Below are 18257 nucleotides of genomic sequence, written 5' to 3' on the forward strand. Positions count from 1 at the left end.
TAATTTTCAGAATTAGGAGATGATGTGTAAAGGGACGTTAACGAGAAAAAGAAGGATGTATGGAGCTGAGGAGATAATCAGTGTAGAAGTTGAAAGCTCTGTATGTGTTAATGGGAAGTTATAGTGAGGTGGCAAATGCCAGATGGAGGACAGCAGATGACAGCAGTCACAGGGAGTAGCCTGGCTTCTTGGGGAGTTGTGTGGAAATGGCAGAAAACTGGTACATTTTCATGTGGTTTAGTTCTAACTCAAGTCTTCCTGTGTGACTTCAGTAGTATGTAAGATACAAAGACCATCCCCTCAGTGGAGTACAGAGAAAGAGCAATACTGATGCTGTTACTATCTCTAAAGGGAAGATGAGGAGTATCTGAGTTCCACCAGCACGTTCTGCTGTGAACCCTGAGCTGGCCAATGGCAGAGACATCCCATGGTGTGATTCTCTCCCAGGGGATGGCAGAGAGAGAGAGAGAGCACGGATGGGTTGGCAGATTGAGCCCTTTAGCTGCTGTCCTCTTCTCACAGCAGCCCTCTCATGTTCTGGCTGTAATTGAGCCAGGCAATATTAGATTACACGGAAGTTTTCCAGCAGCTTCTCGGAGTGCTCGGTTGGTGGTGGCTAAAACTAGCAAGTTTGAGATCATGTCCTGGAAGTACTCAACACTTGGATCTCATCTTCTGTGCTGGCTTCCTGGGAATTTTATTAAGCTGCTAGAAATGAGGTTTTGTGCTTGTAAGATTTCCTGTAATTGTCTCCTGGAAGAATGGATGTGAATGGATCTCCACAAACGAAGGTCACTCAGTGCACTTGCAGAACAGTGCAAACTTTTGCTGGCAGTTGTACTGTGATGTGTTTTAGCGGGTTAGATTTAGGACACTTTCTAGCTGTACCTTTATATCTGAGATTATCTGTGTGGGGCTGGGAGAGGTGCAGGTGAGGAGCAGAGGGTCCAAGTGGAGCAGACATTAGATTATTGCAGAATTTTGGGCTGGCGCCCCTTGGTTATTACGTGATGAAGCAGCTCTTTGGTGCCTGGTGCGTGGTGTTGGCCACAGTGTCTCGTGATGGGGTTGCTCCTCCTCTCCCCAGTGCCATTAAACGTGACTTCTGTGTTATTTATCAGCTCTTCTCCCGTGGCACAGTGTGCACGTGACAAGCCTTGGAGATGCTGGGCAGCGGGAGTTTCCACTTGGTGCTCTACTGTTGCAAACACTGGGGGTTTGGCTGGTTAAATATTTACAGTGGTGGTGTGACAGCTATCCCCAGGTGCCACTTCACTGGAGCAGATGTTTGTGCTGCTTGGCCTCAGACCAGCATTGGCTTGTGATGGCTCTTTGCTCCTCCACCAAGCCAGACTCTCAGTCTTGTCAGCTGATGTGAAACCATCGGTTCCCTTCTGCTGGGAAATGTAAAGCCAGTCTTGTGTCCCCATGGAATACAGCAGTGGGCATTGCTGAGGTGTGAACCCTGTACAGAGCTCGGGGGCTTGGGGAAAGCCAGGCTTTCTGGAGCATCTGCCTGGATTCACAAGTGCAAAGCAATTGTGTAGGAAACCCAACTGGAAATGGCATCAATTCCTTATTGCTGTAAAAGCTTTTGTTATTGGAATGGTGCTGCAGTTGGAGATGAAACCTGTTGGAATGCAGAAGCTACCATGGGTAGAAAACAAAGCCAGCCGTGACGTGGAAAGAAACAAAACAAAAGAATTTATCAATATCGTGTCTCCGGGAGGTGAAAAAAAGATTTTGCTGGAGAACTGAGCTTAAGTTGTTCTTAAATGGTTTTTTTTTTTTTCAGTAAATGCTGAAATTGAACCAGGAGCTGACTCTCAGCATGTGAGGAGAAGCTGAACTGCAAAATGTGCTTTTTTTTTTGTAATAACATCAAGAATTACCCATGCAGCTCGTCTTGATGGATGGAAACATGAATGAATCAAGTGCTCCCAACTGTCATTCAGCAAATTGTGCTGCTTGGAAATTCTGATTCAAGCTAATGTTCTAATAATATTTAATTTATAATTCATTTATGCATTTAAGTGCATCCAGATTCTTCCTTCCGATTCATACTCTTATTTTGACAGCAAAAAGAATTTTAACTCTTATCACTGATGAAGCTTCCAGTTGAATTAAATTCTATTAAATTAAGGAGTTTTATTTGAATTAATAATGCTTCTTTGGTAAAGTCCAGACCTTTTAGGGCTTCCTATTGCTGTATCTCCTGCTTGCATTGGTGTGCTGGAGCATGGCAACATAGATAAGGACAGTAAATGTAAATACCTCCAGTGAAAAGCTGTGGTGGAGTGGAATTTGTTTGAAGCATATGGGCGACTTGGTTGCTTTGTTATCTCAAAAAAAAAAAAATCGCTGCTGAAGGACTGAGGGTGTTTCTGTCTGGGCAGAGCTTTATTTGGAATGTTTTGTTAGGGAATCTTTTGAAGTGCCCGGAGAATTTCAACAAAATGGCTGCTTTCCTCGGGTTTGTTCCTATCTGGATATCAACAGGCTTGCTGCCCTCGGCTCCAGGCAATCCGCCTCGGCTCCGACATGTAAAATTTAATAGGAGGCTGCTGTAAGTGAGATCTGCTGTTTCAGCTTTCATCAGACCACGTTTGGAAGAGAACGTGTTGGCTGTTCCCTTGCTCTCTGTCCATCCCTGGCTGCTTTCTGTAGGAAAATCTGTCTTTGTGAACAGAAAATAGCCGTAGTAGGAGTGTGGTCTTGCAGCCTCGGCAGTAATCCCATGTGAGCGGCAGCGGAGCCCGTTCATAACTGATCTGCGTGGTGTCAGGCATAGGAAATAATCCTGTGTGCCAAACGAGGAGGTGCTACAGAGCTCCTGACTTCCCAGGGCTGTGTAACCCAGGATTTGGACATTCCATTAAGTTTTACAGCATGAGTGTCCAGAGTGATAGCTGAGGGTTTGGTGGAAAGCTGGAGTGGAACTGGTGTTGAAACGCCACATTATTTTGGTGGTGTTTTAACCCTCTGTGCCCAAGGTGCAGGACACAGCTCTCACTGGGGTGGATGCTGTGGTTGACTCCTCCAGCAGTGCTCCAGAATAACTGTGAGGGAAGTGTGTGCATATGAACTGTTCCCGTGGAACAGCTGCTCCATGATGGTGTGCCTGGTCTTAGACTGAACAGCCCTTCGTGCCACAACTTTTGGCATTTGTATTTTAACTCTAATTTTCGCCCTTTAGCTGCCTCCCTCCCAGTCTTCTGTGTTCCCTGTGCCCCTCCAGCCCAGACTGTATCCATGTCCAGGGATGAGCAAGGGCAGGGCTGTGTTAATTCTTGCCTTCTTATCCGGGAAACAGCCAGGGGAGGTTTGAATGCTACATCTGGGATGTGGCAGGCAGTGAAAGCAGGCAGCCCAGCTATTTCTGGTGGGAGCTTGTCATGCTGCTGGCGTTTCCTTTCTTTTTTAAATGTTCAACCAACAGTGCTGCAGGAAGCTGGAGCCCAGCAAGCCAAGAGAAGGTGACAGTACACAGAGTCAACAGTATAATCCTAAATAATGTCCAGTTTTGTACCCTGACCTCGCTGTGCTGGAATACCTGGGGGCTCTGACCTAGGGAAATTTGGAAAGCTGCATTTCCTCGTGTGCTGGGAAAATGGAGAAGCCATGGATGAAACCCTCTTGTCCTTTCCAACCACGTGTCATTTGGGGAGTGGGATTTGCTGGATCAGCCTTGTTCTACTTAAAAATCACTTAAGTGTTTCTTATCCATGTACTGTAACTTTTCCTTCAGTGCAGGGGAAACCTGTATTTTTAAAGTCAGCCAGAGACCACTACCTCAGCTGCCTCTTAGCCTATTAAGCAGTTAATAGATATTCCCAGAAGCCTTAATAAGTGGCCAAGTGGGCTGCTGTGGTAGAAGGTAGGACAAGACTTGGGGTGATTTTAATTAAAGCTCTCTCAATGCCTTTGCTTGAGAAAGGAAGAAAATTGTGTTTCTCTGTACATCTGGCAGATCTCTGGGCTGAGTGAAGACTCCTTATGTTGAAGAGCTGTGTGCTTTACTGTCTGAAATTCATAACTGGAGAATTACAAGGGCTGGTATCATAACCAAGATAATCTAGAGATAAGACTGGTTTATTTACTGAGGGATATTTTCATCTTTGATTAAATTGCTTCAGGAGTTGTGTATAAGTGAGCTTTCAAGAACTCCTTTAGGTATTGCTTCATAGTACAGAGTTACAGAAAAATATGTTGTGGAGAGCCAAATACCTGGAAAGATCAGAAACTAACCCCCAAAAGAGGCAGTTGGAGAAGCCTTTTGGTGAAGGAAACCCTTAAATTCCCATAGAGCTTCTTGTTGGCAGGACTGACTTGAGAGTGTTGGGCTGCTTGCTCCTCTCCTCAGGGCTGGATGAGGGAGGGATGCTCTTGGAGAGCTGGTGACATGGTTGTCAGCCAGGGAAGAGCTTGGATCCCGTCACCTGGGAGACTGGTTCAGGTATGGACCAGAGCCACAGTGTCACCTTGCAGTGTTAAGCAATACCCATTTCTGGGATTGCTGTTTATGGGGTTCCACAGGGACTGCATCAGAGATCAGGTCAAACCTTTCTAAAGCTGCTTTGGTTCACATTTGGTTTTTTAAGCTGAGGAAACAAAAAAAAAAATCTTAGTTTGGTCTTAAACAATCTGTGCTGGCATTAATAAGAGTCAGAACACGCTGTAGAAGGAGTGTCATTTTTTATAGTATAAACCACAAGACTGGTTCTTTGTGCTTATTACCCTGTCACCCGAGGGCTTTATTTCAGTGAAGGTTTTGGTGGTGGTGGTGGTGAAAGAGGCTGTCCTGCCTTCCCCTTGTGCTAATGCAGCTGTTAGTGTGGTCAGGCAATCAGATAGATTGGAGAACTGATTCCATGAAAAAAACCAAGCTGTAGGAAAAGAGAAGATCGGTTTCTAAACCATTATTTGCAGCATAAAATGGCTGTATTGGTATGGACTGGTGAGGACAGGACATGAAGGGTTGGGGTGGGATCGCTGCTGTGGGTGACAGCATTGGCTTTTGGCAGCATCAGGTTGTGGCTGTAGCTCCAGGGCTCAGGAAATCACATTGCTGGTTTATGTCCTACTTTTCAACAGCTTCAGAGCGTCCATTGAACGTTTGCCCTGAGGCAAACTTCCATTTTGGTGTCGAATGGCAAAGTACACACAGCGGCTCTCTGGGCCCTGCTCTTGTCTCCTTTGCATGTAAATGGGCCTAAAACTGAGCCCAGAGAGTGCATTTAGGGAGCTAAAACATGGTTCTGGGGTGTAACACAAGCCATATGGTCTGTGTGTTTCTCATGTAATCAAACTCTTGGCTGATGATTCAGATTTAGTTGGAATAAAAACTTGCATACAAGTGAAAATCCTATCATGTCCCACCTTCTTTCTGACCTTTCTAAGCTGTATTTCTTTCCTTAGCTGTCCATGACTTTTTTCTGGATTTCATGATGCTTCAGGAACTTCTGGGGTCTTCCAAGCATTTTATCATTTTACACTGGCAGCCAGTTGTGTTCTTGGACAGTTTTCAGCCCAAGTGTTTTGATGGTCAGGGCTGCTCTGCAAGTAGTGTGGAGATTGTGGCAAAAAAATGGGTATGATGGGTGGAAATCAACCCTTCCTGCATGCTACAGACATCCTGGGATTGCACTGTGCAGGCATGCTGGATGTGGAGATGTTGGCACTGGGGCAGGTGTAATTAATCTGGTCCTTAAATCTTCAACCAAATTCTCATTTTATACAGATGCTTGGATTTATAGACTTGGCATGTTTTTTTTTCTTTTAAATTTCCCTATCTGTCAAGTCCAGCTATTTCCCAGTCCGTGCCAGTAAACATGTATTGTCTGAAGAGATGATGTTATCAGACACGCTGATTTTCCTTTTGCTTATTCAAAGCTCTGGCTTGGTTACTCAATTATTGATTGTTTTTCTCTTCTTTCTCCAGAATCCAGCGACTATCACTCGAATATTGCTTAGCCATTTCAACTGGGATAAGGAGAAGCTGATGGAAAGGTAAGCAGCCACCTTAGCATGCAACCACCTTGTGTCACAGAGCTGGAAAAAATGTTTGTCCCTGGATTAATTGAGGATGGATGAATGCACAGTGTGTAGCAGAAGAATCTTTTGTGTAAGCTCGAAATGTTCCCACTTTCCCAGCAGTTAAGGGTGATTTGTGACTCCTTGTTTTAATATTATTGATGCCTGGTTAGACTTAGAAGTTGTGGAAGTGAAGTTGCCTGTTGGAAAGAGGGATTTCCAGTTTGAACATGTACAGGCTTTGCAAAAAAGCAAGCAGGAGCAGGTTCTTGTTATCTAGCAACTGTTTTGGATTTGGATTTAGCTGCTCTTGCCTGTCATGCTGGCATGTGTATTCCTCACATGTTTATTTGCTGCTCTGGCCAAGGCTAAATTGTTCCTGACTGATAATGGTCCTGCCTTGTCTTCATCTCCACAGCACCAGGTTTTCTTCAGTGTGTGTAAATAATGGCTTGAATTTTGCCTCTCCCTCCCCCTCAGAGCAGAGTGTTTCATGGTTATTTCCCATCTTTGATTGCCAGCTCTTGGAATGTGCCTTGGTAAAGGTACTGTTCAGTTTGTTGTTATACAGTGGAGACCAAATCCAGCTGCATTTGCTTCATTCCAATGCCAGTGTTGGTGTTGAAGAGAGTTGGGGGAGCTGGAGAATTTCATTTATTTTCGAAAACTGGGAGGAGAATTAATCTGGACCAAAAGGAGCAGTAGAAGCTGTACAGGGACTGGCTGGTTGTGGAGTCTGCTGGTTTTACCTGGTGTGAAGTAACCAATGGGTGAGTGTCAAGGGCCTGGTAGGATCATTAGTTTGATCATTACTTTTCTCTTAATTACCATTTCCTTTGCCTCATGCCTGGTATGGGAAGAGGAGATGTGCTTGGTAAGCCAGTATCAGTTGTTGGTGTCCCTCTGAATTGATAAATGTCTCTTTATTAAGGCCTGTAGTTTGGTGTTCTGTCACCCAGGGAAAGAGGAGCCAAGGCTTTCACACTGTTAGTAATTATTTTGGAGTGTAAATATTTCTGCTATGCTTGGCTGATGGATTTAGGGTATCTTTAGCCCCCTTTCTGTAATATTTTTGGTTAGTGTTGGTGTTCAGGTGTCTCTTATGTTTTGTTTAACCTAGATTTTTTTTTCTGATGTGACTGTATTTTTGTACAGCTTTCTAGTCCTTATTTTCCTAAGATTGACCTCTTTTAGTAAATGTTGGAACTCTGAAAGCTTTGTGTTACAAACATATCCACTATTTAACTCTGATTACAGCTGTTAAGAATTCTGATTTAATTCCTGCTCTGCAATATGTCTGTTGATTTGGTATTTGAGTTTCTTGGGCTAGTTCTCCTTGGTCAGGGTAAAGTTCACTCTCCTTGGCTGTGAGATACCTCTACACAAGTGCACTGCAAAGCCATCCCTTTGTACAGTAGGTCCTGTGCCTTGTTGTTGAAAGCTTGTTTAGGGCTGTCATCAATTTAAAAATAAAAATTGGGCTTGGTTTTGTTTTTGTTTTGGTTTTTTCCACAAGGGAGGTGCCAGCCACGTCAGTGAGAGGTATTATTGTTAAGGCTTTTACAGTTTAAGTACATGTTATATTTACAAATCCACAGGTAAACATATTCATTAAAATATTTAACTCAGCAGGATTAGCCCCGTGACTAACAGAATACATGACTGGCTTAGGCAGACCTGTTGCACACTGGTCCCAGTTTTGATGCTTATTGATGTCCTGTTGTATTCGAAACACACCAGAACATCTCGAGAGTGCCTGATGCTGCCTTCTGTCACTTCTGCCCCAAACAACTTCCATGAAATCTTCTGGAGTGCTCAGCTGTGTTAAAGCAGGAGTAGGAAGCTGAGTAGGAGGCTGAGAGCAATCTCTTGTTGGTCAAGAGGGTTTGGTCATTGCTGTGGTGATAGGTGAGGATTAAGGGGGGGGAAAAAACCCAAAATACACATTTTGCTTGAAAGTTCCTGTTGTTTGGTGGTGTGTATTTGCAGTTTCTAATCAGTGCCTGTTTTCCCTTAGCTCATGGTGAGTCAGCACGACCTCCCAGCAGCCTTATCAGACCTGGCCTGGAGGAAAGCACTTCAGCCAAGTGGCTTCTCTTTTTTTGATAAGTGGGGTAGTCTGAGCTTGTGACATGAAAATTGCTCTGTTTCCCCACTTTTTATAGCCTCATTACACCCTCAAAACCTGGCCTGTCCCAGTGGTGAAACACTAATTGTGTGCAAAAGCAAAATTGGGGGTTTGGGGTGGATTTGTTTGTAGGAGGGAAGTGGTGAGTGGAGGAGATATTAGTTCAGCCTCTGATCTGCTGCATGTGTTTAGGAGAATAAAGATGTCAGATATTATTTTCCTGGGTCTTGCAAACTTGATTCATAGGACAGGAGAGCAGCAGGTGCAGAATGACCACATCACCTCAGAAACAAGTGAAGAAGGTGCTTTAGCTTGAACCTTACCTTGATCACCTTCCAATTTGACTATGGCTGATGGTGTCCTCTCCTGCTGGGAGTTTGGGGAGGAACCTCTGTGTGATGAAGAGGTTAAAATGCAGCTCTCTTGCCTTAGCTGCCTTTCCCCTGGTCATTTTGTTAAGAGACAAGTGTCTGAGCACGTCCCCAAGGCCTGATTTAATCCCTGGAGGCACAGCTGGAGATGTAGCAGTCTCTTGTAGCTGCTTATCTTGGTGGCCACATGTTCTGCTCCCTCTGAGCAGAGGAGGGATGTCAGGAATGCCCAGATTGCCTCTTCTCCATAACCTGGCTGCCTGCTTTCCTTGGAAAAAAGAAATATTTTACACTCTTCAGCAGAGGCTGAACAGGTGAAAAACGGTGCATGGCAGGAGTTTTGATGTGGAGATATCTTTTACTGTGAGTATATTGATGCACTGACACTCACAAATGCTCTTCCATGGAAGTAAATATCCCAAAGTGTGTACTAGAAGCAATTTTTTTCAGTGAAAAGGCTTTTTATCTTTGATACTCCCATGGGTAGGATTTGATTATGTCTGGAAAATGGCGATTAGGCAGTTACAAACAGCAGGAGGGAATTTTGAGGAGATAAAGGGGCTGACAGCTTGATCCCTCTGCCAAAAAGACTACATATTGTTATAGGTTTGGTCTTGGTAAGTAGAAACACTTGAAAATAATGGACAAACACTGGTTTGGCCATTCATTTTGAAATAGCAGAAAAAAACACCCCAACTTTGTGATGAAGGAAATAAACTTTGAAGAATTAATAGAGGAAAATTTCATGTGCCAGAAGTGCTGGAATTACTCAATATCTGCATTGTGAAGGGAAGGAAGGGCAGAGGATTTAAAGGTGCTGTGCTCTCTAGGATGAAAATAAGGATGGAGGTACCAAGAACCAACCCTTTAATAGAGAGCACTTGGGGAAAAATCAGAATTCTTGGAGTTGTGAAGGAAGTGAAGGCGGGATGCTGACATGGAGGTCTGGAGAAATGTAGCCATCTTTTGCAGTGCATTAGGTGAGATGTGCAGGAGAAGTCTAAGTGAAATAGTATGAGGTCAGGGGCTGGGATTGCATGTGGTTTGGCTTCCTTGGATTCAAGGAGGATCAGTGGAAATGGAAGTTGGTGGTGGAGAAGGTTTGCTGGCCAGGGAAGTCGGGGAATGTCACATGGAGCTCACCTGCTGTGGGAGGGAAGGGTGTTAGAGCTGCTGCCTGGGAATCCTTTGACCAAATAACATGGGAAGGGCAAAGGGAGAGCTGCCTACATGGATGGTCTGTGGTGATGCTGGAACAAGTGGGAAAAAGGGATGGTAATTGGAATTAGGGGTTGTTCCTAACCATTGAAGGAACTGCAAGACTGAGCCCTGGGCATGTTTGTGTAAGGAGTGGTGGAGCAGCAGTGTAGAGAGCTGTTGGACTTTGGAGTTTCCATTGGAAATGTCTGTTTTCAGGGAGATCCAGGTTTCTCCCTGCATTTTCTGGAGTTCTTATGGCCCAGTGGCAACATGACTGAGTCTGAGAGACAACAGATGAAAATAAATGTGGGAATTACTTATTCGAAAAGAAAATGCATGAAAAGGAAACAGCATGGAGAAGCAGGAATACTATCCATAGGTATTTAAAGGGGATAGGTAATTCCAGGTGAAAAAAATCTTGTTCCTGACATGGATATTCACCTTTAAAACCAGCCCACCACTACAAAAAACTCTGGTATTTCCATAAGCATTTAGCTGGTCATGAGCATCAGAGTTCAAGTTGCATCATAGCATTTGTGTACAAAACTGTTTTCCTTGCAAACTTCACATCCAGCTGTGTATCTGCTCTCCTCAGAACATGTCCTGTGCTGCTCCTGCTGCCTCTAAGAGCACTTGGAAAACTTCTGTGGACTTAATATTTACCCATGATTCTTAATAAACAAATACTGCCTATAATGGGAGTGCACTGAAGTCACTTCCTAAAATTTTCTAAATATGTGATTTTATATCTCTAGATATAAATATAACATATAAATTTCTAAAAATAATCCTCTAACCAAGCAAAAGAACTTGCTCGAGTAAAATCCTGATCTAACACTGGAAGAACAGAAAGAACAGTGGCAAAGCCTCGTGGATGCTGTGATGCCAGAATTCACAGCTTCCTTCCAGGTTCAGTGTCTTGGAATGTAAGATCTAAAATACATGAACTGCAATGAGAAACAGATGAAACAGCAGGAAAATTGATATTTTTTTCAATTATAAATCAAGCCTTGTTGGTAGGTAGAGCTATAAGGGAGTGGGGTAATGACTTACTGGGTTTGGCTGGGGGATGTGTGCAGGTGATGGGGCTGGGTAATTGTCTGGTTTAATTAGTTCTTTGCAGCTGCTGCAGGCTGGAGAAAGGTGTGTGAAGGATTCTGGGAAAAGGCTGAGCTTTCTGATAATGATTCTCTCCAGTTTGGTCCTCCTCTTCAAGGAAGAGCTTTTTATGAGCCTTTAAAGCAAAGCAGTATTGTTTTCCTTAAGGGAATAAGAAATAGAAAGGAAGTGATCTTTTTTCTCTCCCCAGGCAATTTTGCATCCTCCTTTCCAATAGGTACTTAATCTTTGGAAGCATTGTAAACCTGGAACTATAGTTTTTAGGAGGTTGTTAAATTACCTCAGGTTGACCCAAAAGATGCCCAAATGGCTAATGATCAGAATATCAGGCAAAATGGAAGGCTTCAGTTGAAAAGAATTGAGCTTGAAGGCATCAAACCTGTGCTTTAGGAAGGTGTTGCAATGCCTGAACTGTGAACTCAGGTGTTCTTGCTCTAGTTCCCTGTCCTGGAATTCTAATGCAAAGCAATCACTGGGGAGAATCATGAAATACTTGAAATTACTTGAATTACTTGAAATGCAGCTGAACAATTGAAGGTGCCTGAATTTCAGGAGAGTGTAATTCAAGCGAGAGTCTCTGAAATGATGTAGTTGTCTAATATCCACCTCTGTGTTGTGTTAGAGAAGAGTTTGTTGGAAGTAGTGGGTGTTTGAGTTTTGAAATATAAAAAGCATCTTTGTACACTTAACTGCTACCTAGAATGGAAAACTGATGTAGAAGGTGGTTAAATTTTCATTCTGTCCTGTGTTGTGCAGATACTTCGATGGCAACTTGGAGAAGCTCTTTGCAGAGTGTCACGTCATTAATCCAAGTAAAAAGTCGCGAACGCGCCAGATGAACACCAGGTCATCAGCCCAGGACATGTCCTGTCAGATCTGCTATCTGAACTACCCAAACTCGGTGAGTACCCCTCGGTGCTGCCTGACCAGCAGCTCTCCACATTTCTGACCTGAGACTTCCCATTTTCCTGCTGAACACCTCTAAAGGTGCTGGCACCCAAGGACCGGTGTGGTAAAGTTCAGGAAAAAGCAGGCAAAGATTAGCTACCAGATAAAGGATATTAAAATTGAAAATCTCTGAAAAGTTTGATGGGCAAAGGGGTTTACTTAAGTAGAAAGACAAGGTAGGAAGCAGCTTTTAAAAGCAATAAGTAGTGCTACAAAATAGTCAAACTAGGAAGTCTAGAATAAAAGTAGTAGAAGTAAAACGTGGATATCTTTGCATCTGTATCATGCTTGGGCAATACTCTTTCAGTCAGACACGAGGAGGGTGTGTTATCCAGTGATTGCTGGGGCTCTACATCAATGTCCTGGATGTTAGTGCTACTTTTTTTGTCACTGTTGACCAAACTAAAGCATTCCTTACACTGCTAAGAGGTCCAGGCTCTGCTGGGGCTCCCAGGGGCAAGACATACTGTTGGGAGATCTGGGAGAAGAAGGAGGTGAGTGGGGAAGCTCATGTAAGAGAGTTCATCAAAAGGCAAAGTGCTGATAGTAAGGAATTCTTCCTTTGTTGGAACCTGCTTTCTGTGGGGGTGCTGTGCCTCCAGAACACCCTAAAACATGTCTTGGGCCTTTCCAGGCAAAGCTGCCCTCACATAAGACTTTGTTCTTGCTCTGGGTGTGTTTTCAGCAAGGAACCACGATGAGCTTTGGGGTTCAGGAGTAGCCTGGGGTGAAGTTCCCTGGTTGTGGCCTCTCCCTTGCTCTGGATCTTCTTCCCTGGAGTGGACAGAGCTGAGCAAAGCCCAGCTTTAGGCCTCCCATTGTCAGCATTAAGATCCCTGTTGCTCTTGAGCCAGGAACCACAAGGCTTCATGTGTCTCCTCTTCAGCCTTGTGTGCTCCAAGTTCCTTCTTGAAGAATAGCTGGGAAGGCAAATTCCTGCTTTGTACGATGAGGTGCTTTGAAAAGGAAAGGCAATATGTTCTAATACATTGTTCTCTCCATTTTAACCTAGTTGCTGTGCTGGGTGGGAGTACAGCTCACAAGTGACAGGCCTGTCCTCTGTACTGTGCTACTTGGGAGGCAGAATCAGAGAATCATGGAACAGACCCCAAGGACCATTGAGTCCTGCTCCTGGCCCTGCACAGGACAACCCCCAGAATCACACCCCTGCATTGTCTAGAGTTTTGAAACTGGAAAGAACAGCACAAAACACACCAATACTTCTTGGTTTTGTAGCTCAAATAGCAGTGGCCCAGTTGTTAGAAGAGCTGATTTTCAGCTGGAGCAGGGCTGTGTCTGTTGCTGGTGTTAAAAGACATCAGAGGGGACTCTCTTTCTTGGCCCTTCAAAAAAAGCTGGAGTCTATAGGCAAACTAGTATTTGTTGTTTCTTCTGTAAAAGCTCTAAAACAGTGTAGTGTCTGTGTCTAAGATGATTGTAATCTGTTTTGAAGGTGTTCTAGTCAATGGGAATTATAAATTTTAGGATTATTTTCATGTTCAATGCCCAGCCTAAAATATCAGCTTTGAAAATCCTCTTGCAATGATCAGCTAATTATTTTTCTATATGTTACCTGTGGGGTTTTTGCACTGAGAGCCCTTTTTAGCCTATGGAAAGGTGAGAGTTTGGAGGTGTTCAGAAGTTTTACAGTGTACAGTTGTTGTAGGAACATTAGTCTTGAAATTCCCTCTCTCCCGTCTACAAAGTCTCTGTAGCTCTTCAGTCACCTCCAAAGAGCTGTGGTTTGAGGTTTTGGGAAGCACCTGCCAAAAAAGGCATTTGAAGCTCTCACCCTGCAAGTTTGAGGACTTAAGGGAGATGTTTCACCTGCTCTGTGTCCCTGGCAAGCACTGTCAGGTCCCAGCAGTTGTTTTGGGTGACACCTTTACTGGTAAGACAAGATTTGGGAGGGTCATGCCTTTGCCTTCCTCCTGTCTTGTCCCTCACCCTCAGGAGAGTGGGCTGGGGATGGTTTTGGGAACATCCTGCTTTGTCCAGACTGTAGGTGTTGGGCACAGATGTGGTGACAGCAGAGCTGTCCCCTGGGCTAATGAGCTGCCTAAAGAGTTACTGCTCCCCCCGTCCTTGGTGGTTTTATGTTGGCTTTTTTACTTGCTCTCTTGACATCTGCTGTCAGCTGAGCCAAAAATAATTGGGAACTCCCTCAAAGTAAAGAAAAGGGCTGAGAGATTCTCTGCATTCTTTGCAGCCTGGGAGGAAGCATGGTGATGGCTGCCTTTCTGTGGGCATTTAGCAAAGCATTTCCCTGCCTGAAATAACCACAACAGGTCTTACATGAAGATGTGTTCTGTGCTGGTTCCTCACATGTGCCTGCTGCAGGAGTGTTTGGGTTCAGTGAGGGATGATTCCTTTATCTGTGCTTGCTTCTCCTCACATGTGGTGAAGCCAGAATTCACTGGAAAGCCAGTACTGTTTTTGGGATAGCTTCCTGCTGTGGCATCCCAAAAGTTACAGGTGTTAAAATGTTTTTTCTCTAACTCCGCATCTCCAGGAGATGTCACTTGGCCACAGCAGCATATGTGGAGCATCAGATAGCTTGTTAGCTGGCTCAGTAGGGGCTCAGAAATTGGAAGGTGTCTTTTTTCACTCTTGCAGCTGGTGTACCTGGCACCACAGAGGTGTCAGCCTCCTCTCTGATCTCTGTTGTTTTTTTGGGGTGGATGTCTCTATTTTTACCTGGAGCCCAGTCAGATGCTCAGGTCAGTTTGACCTGTGTTGGTGCTCCCAGACTGCAGCCTGTGCTGGTGGCAGGAGTGTGAGAGCAGTGTCACAGCCTGCCAGGAACCTTCCCTGGGCAATGCCAGAGCACCCAGAGATGGCACCAAACAGCTGCTACACCTCTGTGGGATGGACACAACAGATCTGTCGTGTCTGAGAAGGTGGTTTGGGAAGAACATTTGCCTCAGGTGGATTCTCCTTCCCTCCGTCACCACCATCCTGCTGTTCTTTCGGGCTGTTCTACAGAGGATTCTGGGTTCTTTCCTCTCTGGAGTTTCATAGTTTGATGGTATCTGAGTTCTGGTTTTATCTCACTAGCTGAGAAGTTGGTTTGAAAAGCTGAGCCAGCAAATATTACCTCTAGAGTGGTACAAATGGAGTGTTTTCAATACAGTTTTCCTTGGTGCTGACTCTGAGTATAAAATAACTTTAAGCTGACCAGAGAAAAGTACTTTAATTCCAGTCTTTCCTCAGCAGGGTTTGCTTCTCCACCCCTTGTGTAATCACTGAGTCCCAGATGATGTCTTCACAGCTCTGTGCAGATGATGCAGACAAGGATGGAGTTGTCCCTGTTGATGTCTGTGACAGCAGATCATTACTGAATTTTATTTAGCAATTTACACTTGCTAATTAGGATCTTGAGTGTCCTCATCTGATGAGCATCTGGGTTTCAGGGGGAACTTCCCTGAGGAGGTCTGGGACTTTTGGGCAGCACCCACATGTGTCAAGGGGAAAAAAACAGAAGGAATGAAGACTCTGTATCTTGTCTCTGTGACCTGTTTGGTGTTGCAATTATTTGACTGATTTCCAAAGTGAAATGGGAGAGAGCCATGCTGTGCTCCAGATACACTCCTAAAACAAGGATAAATTTAAATGGGCAGGATGGAAACATGGGCCACACCTTTCCTTGCTGCTGGGGTTGGGGATTAAAGTCTGGCTTTGGAAGAGTGACTAAAGCTGCCTTGGCAATGTTCTGCAGGGTGATGATGCAGAAGGAATAGCAATGTTTCAGGTTTGGTGTGGGGAGTGAGAGATGGATGAAACTGCACAGCACCAAGAAGGATGAAATGAAGGAGTGAGTCCATGTGATAAAATGAGGCCATGTTTTGTGTTCTTTGTCATTGCAGTACTTCACTGGCCTAGAGTGTGGACACAAGTTCTGTATGCAGTGCTGGAGTGAATATTTAACTACCAAAATAATGGAGGAAGGCATGGGACAGGTAAAATCTCAACTCACCTCATGGCTTATTTCTGGAAATTCTGGAAATTGGACAGACAGGGGAGAGTCTTTCTGCTAAAGTTTAAAAAAACCCAAAAGAACAATAGAGAAAACCCAAACCCCAAAGGTTTGGGGGCTGCAGGCCCTGCTGAGGTGAATCTGGAGAGAATTCTGTGGAGTTGGTGCAGGTATCTGGGCTGGGGAAGGAGGAACCAGTGGCACACCTGGGATGTGGTGGGAGAGGCAGAGCATTCCTTTGGCTGTGGATTGTGATGAGGTCTGTTGCCTTGGAATTCCCTGTGATGCAAAACCAGGATAACCGGTGTTCCTCCTATGACCTTTTTGTGTTTTTCAGACCATTTCATGCCCTGCCCATGGCTGTGATATCTTAGTGGACGACAACACAGTTATGTAAGTGATGCTCTTGGCTCTGCTCTCTTCCCATTGTGTTACTCACATGCAATTCAAATTTATTCAAATGCTTATAACAAACTGCACAGAGGCTTGCAGGTGTCAGAGAAACCTGTCTTGAACTGTCTCTTTTGATACCAGAATGTCTCTTAACTTCCTATTTAGGTGTGAAAACCCCATGTGACAGCACTGGGAGGAAAGACTCCCTGACCAGTTTGGTCAGTGTGACACCAGGGTTTCCAAACCCTGTTTTACTGCTTTGTGCATTTTGTTTCCTTTGATTTACGAAGGAATTTAGGACTTCTACCCAGGTCAACCCACTGGTTCCCCAAGCCCTCTAGCTGTAGTTAATAGGTGAGTCAGAGGACAGGAGTGCTAAAGGCTGATGCAAAGTTTGGTTTTTGCCCTCTGATAGGAGGCAGTTGACCCTCAAACACAAGATGTGATTAAGCCTGTGTCCTTGGATTACTAAATTGTCCAGCTGTAGAAAGACTTAGTTCATGGTGGAGCTGTGAACTCCGTGAGCTTCCTTCTCTTTCATACTGGGGGAGGTTGTTGCATGAGCAATACCCTTCATAATTCTGAACTTTGTTAAAGTTCATTTTAATTCTTCTTGCTAAAAAGCATCTCAGTAGAGGCTTATTCTATTACCTTCTTTTTTCCTTCCTGAAGCCTGACTCACTCATTGATATTAATTGGTTGTTTTTTATTATCAGTTGCTTTCAGAGTACCGATTTTCCCAATTTTGGCTCTTGGTTACTCATGGAGTGTAGGCTGGATGGAAGTGGAAGTAGCTGAAACGTTTTCCTGCCCTGTTGAGGGGTGGTTTGTAGAGTCCAGTGGGTGGAAACTGAGCTGAAGTTGGCATATCTTGAGTGACTTGATTGAGATTTTTGTTTACCAGACGTTAAACTTCAATTTGTGGAGTCAAATGCTCTCAGCAGGACTTTTTTTGAGTGTTTTCTTGATTGCAACAGTTGGAATGAGCTGTTCACACAGTGCATGTGAAATTGAGTGGCTGAAACCATTAGAGGATGCAGCAGCAAGGAAAGGATGGAAGAAAAGGAGGCCAATGCTCTGGGATTCCACCTGGCTGGAGAGGGCAGGGATGAGGCCTGGGACAGGGCAGTGGCAGCTGGCTGCTAAAGGAAACAAGTCCCATTTGTCTGAGTAAAACTAGAAACTGTTTCTAGAGGTAAAAATCCCCCTTTGCCTGAGCTTACCTGGATTTCTGTGGGGAGGAAGGTGCATTTTTTGACAACTTTTTTCTTTAAAAGCCAAGAGGGACAAGTGGGGCAATCTTAGGGTATCTCAATATAAATGGCAAAAATGTAAATGATCTCAACTGGAACCTGCACCACTTCTCTGACCTTAATTATTACTTTTTAGGTCCTTTCCTGTTTACAAAGTCTTCAGCTCTCAGTTTCCAAGCAATACAGACACAAAATTAATATGATTTATGGCTCTGGGCATGGGTTTCACCTCTTAATTTGTCTAGTTTCATTTATGATTTGCCAAAAGACAATAATACTCAAAGGAAAATTCTTGAAGATTGTGACCTTGTGATGTTGATTGGGGCAATCAAACCATGTTGATAAGCAAAAAAACCAGTGGATTATGTACTCTGGTTAGTCATGGCATGACTAATAATTTAAATTCCAGTACCTGATATATTGTTATAATACAATACATTTTCAAGGTGCTATTTAATATGTCTTGAAGCCCAGGTATGGGGTAAAAAAAGCTCAGATTTATAATTCATACTACATTCAAATTTTTTTTTCAGTAATTCTTCAGTAAGTTTGACTCCAGAAATGCAGGAGAGATGCTTTGTCAGCTGATTTGTTTTATTTTAGCCCTGGGAATTGAGCTGCCACGTGCTGTGATTTATGTAATAACCAGCATGTGCTTGGGTGAGGAGCTCCCCAGCTGCCCAGGGCTGGGATTTGTGCACATCCCATGGGCATACACCACTCCTCAGGGAGTGTTGTAAGGATAACATGCAGGAGTACACTTAGTTTTAGCTGCAACTGGAAAGGAAAATCCATTAATTCCAGTATTTACCCATGCTGTGGCCTGTATAAAGCTG

General features: G+C 44.1%; 1 protein-coding gene across 4 annotated transcripts in view; it reads left to right on the top strand.

Moving 5' to 3' along the window:
• Positions 1-18257, top strand: part of ARIH1 (ariadne RBR E3 ubiquitin protein ligase 1) — a 49144-nt gene that overhangs the window by 15959 nt on the left and 14928 nt on the right. For 3 of the 4 annotated variants that reach the window (XM_066328678.1, XM_066328674.1, XM_066328675.1), the window contains exons 2-5: positions 5942-6009; positions 11608-11752; positions 15666-15758; positions 16113-16168. In XM_066328678.1, the coding sequence (XP_066184775.1) occupies positions 5942-6009; positions 11608-11752; positions 15666-15758; positions 16113-16168 (362 nt within the window). The remainder of the gene's footprint in view (positions 1-5941; positions 6010-11607; positions 11753-15665; positions 15759-16112; positions 16169-18257) is intronic. The other variant, XM_066328677.1, reaches the window with a different exon arrangement.

This window comes from Sylvia atricapilla, chromosome 13, assembly GCF_009819655.1.
Source record: "Sylvia atricapilla isolate bSylAtr1 chromosome 13, bSylAtr1.pri, whole genome shotgun sequence".
NCBI lineage: Eukaryota > Metazoa > Chordata > Aves > Passeriformes > Sylviidae > Sylvia > Sylvia atricapilla.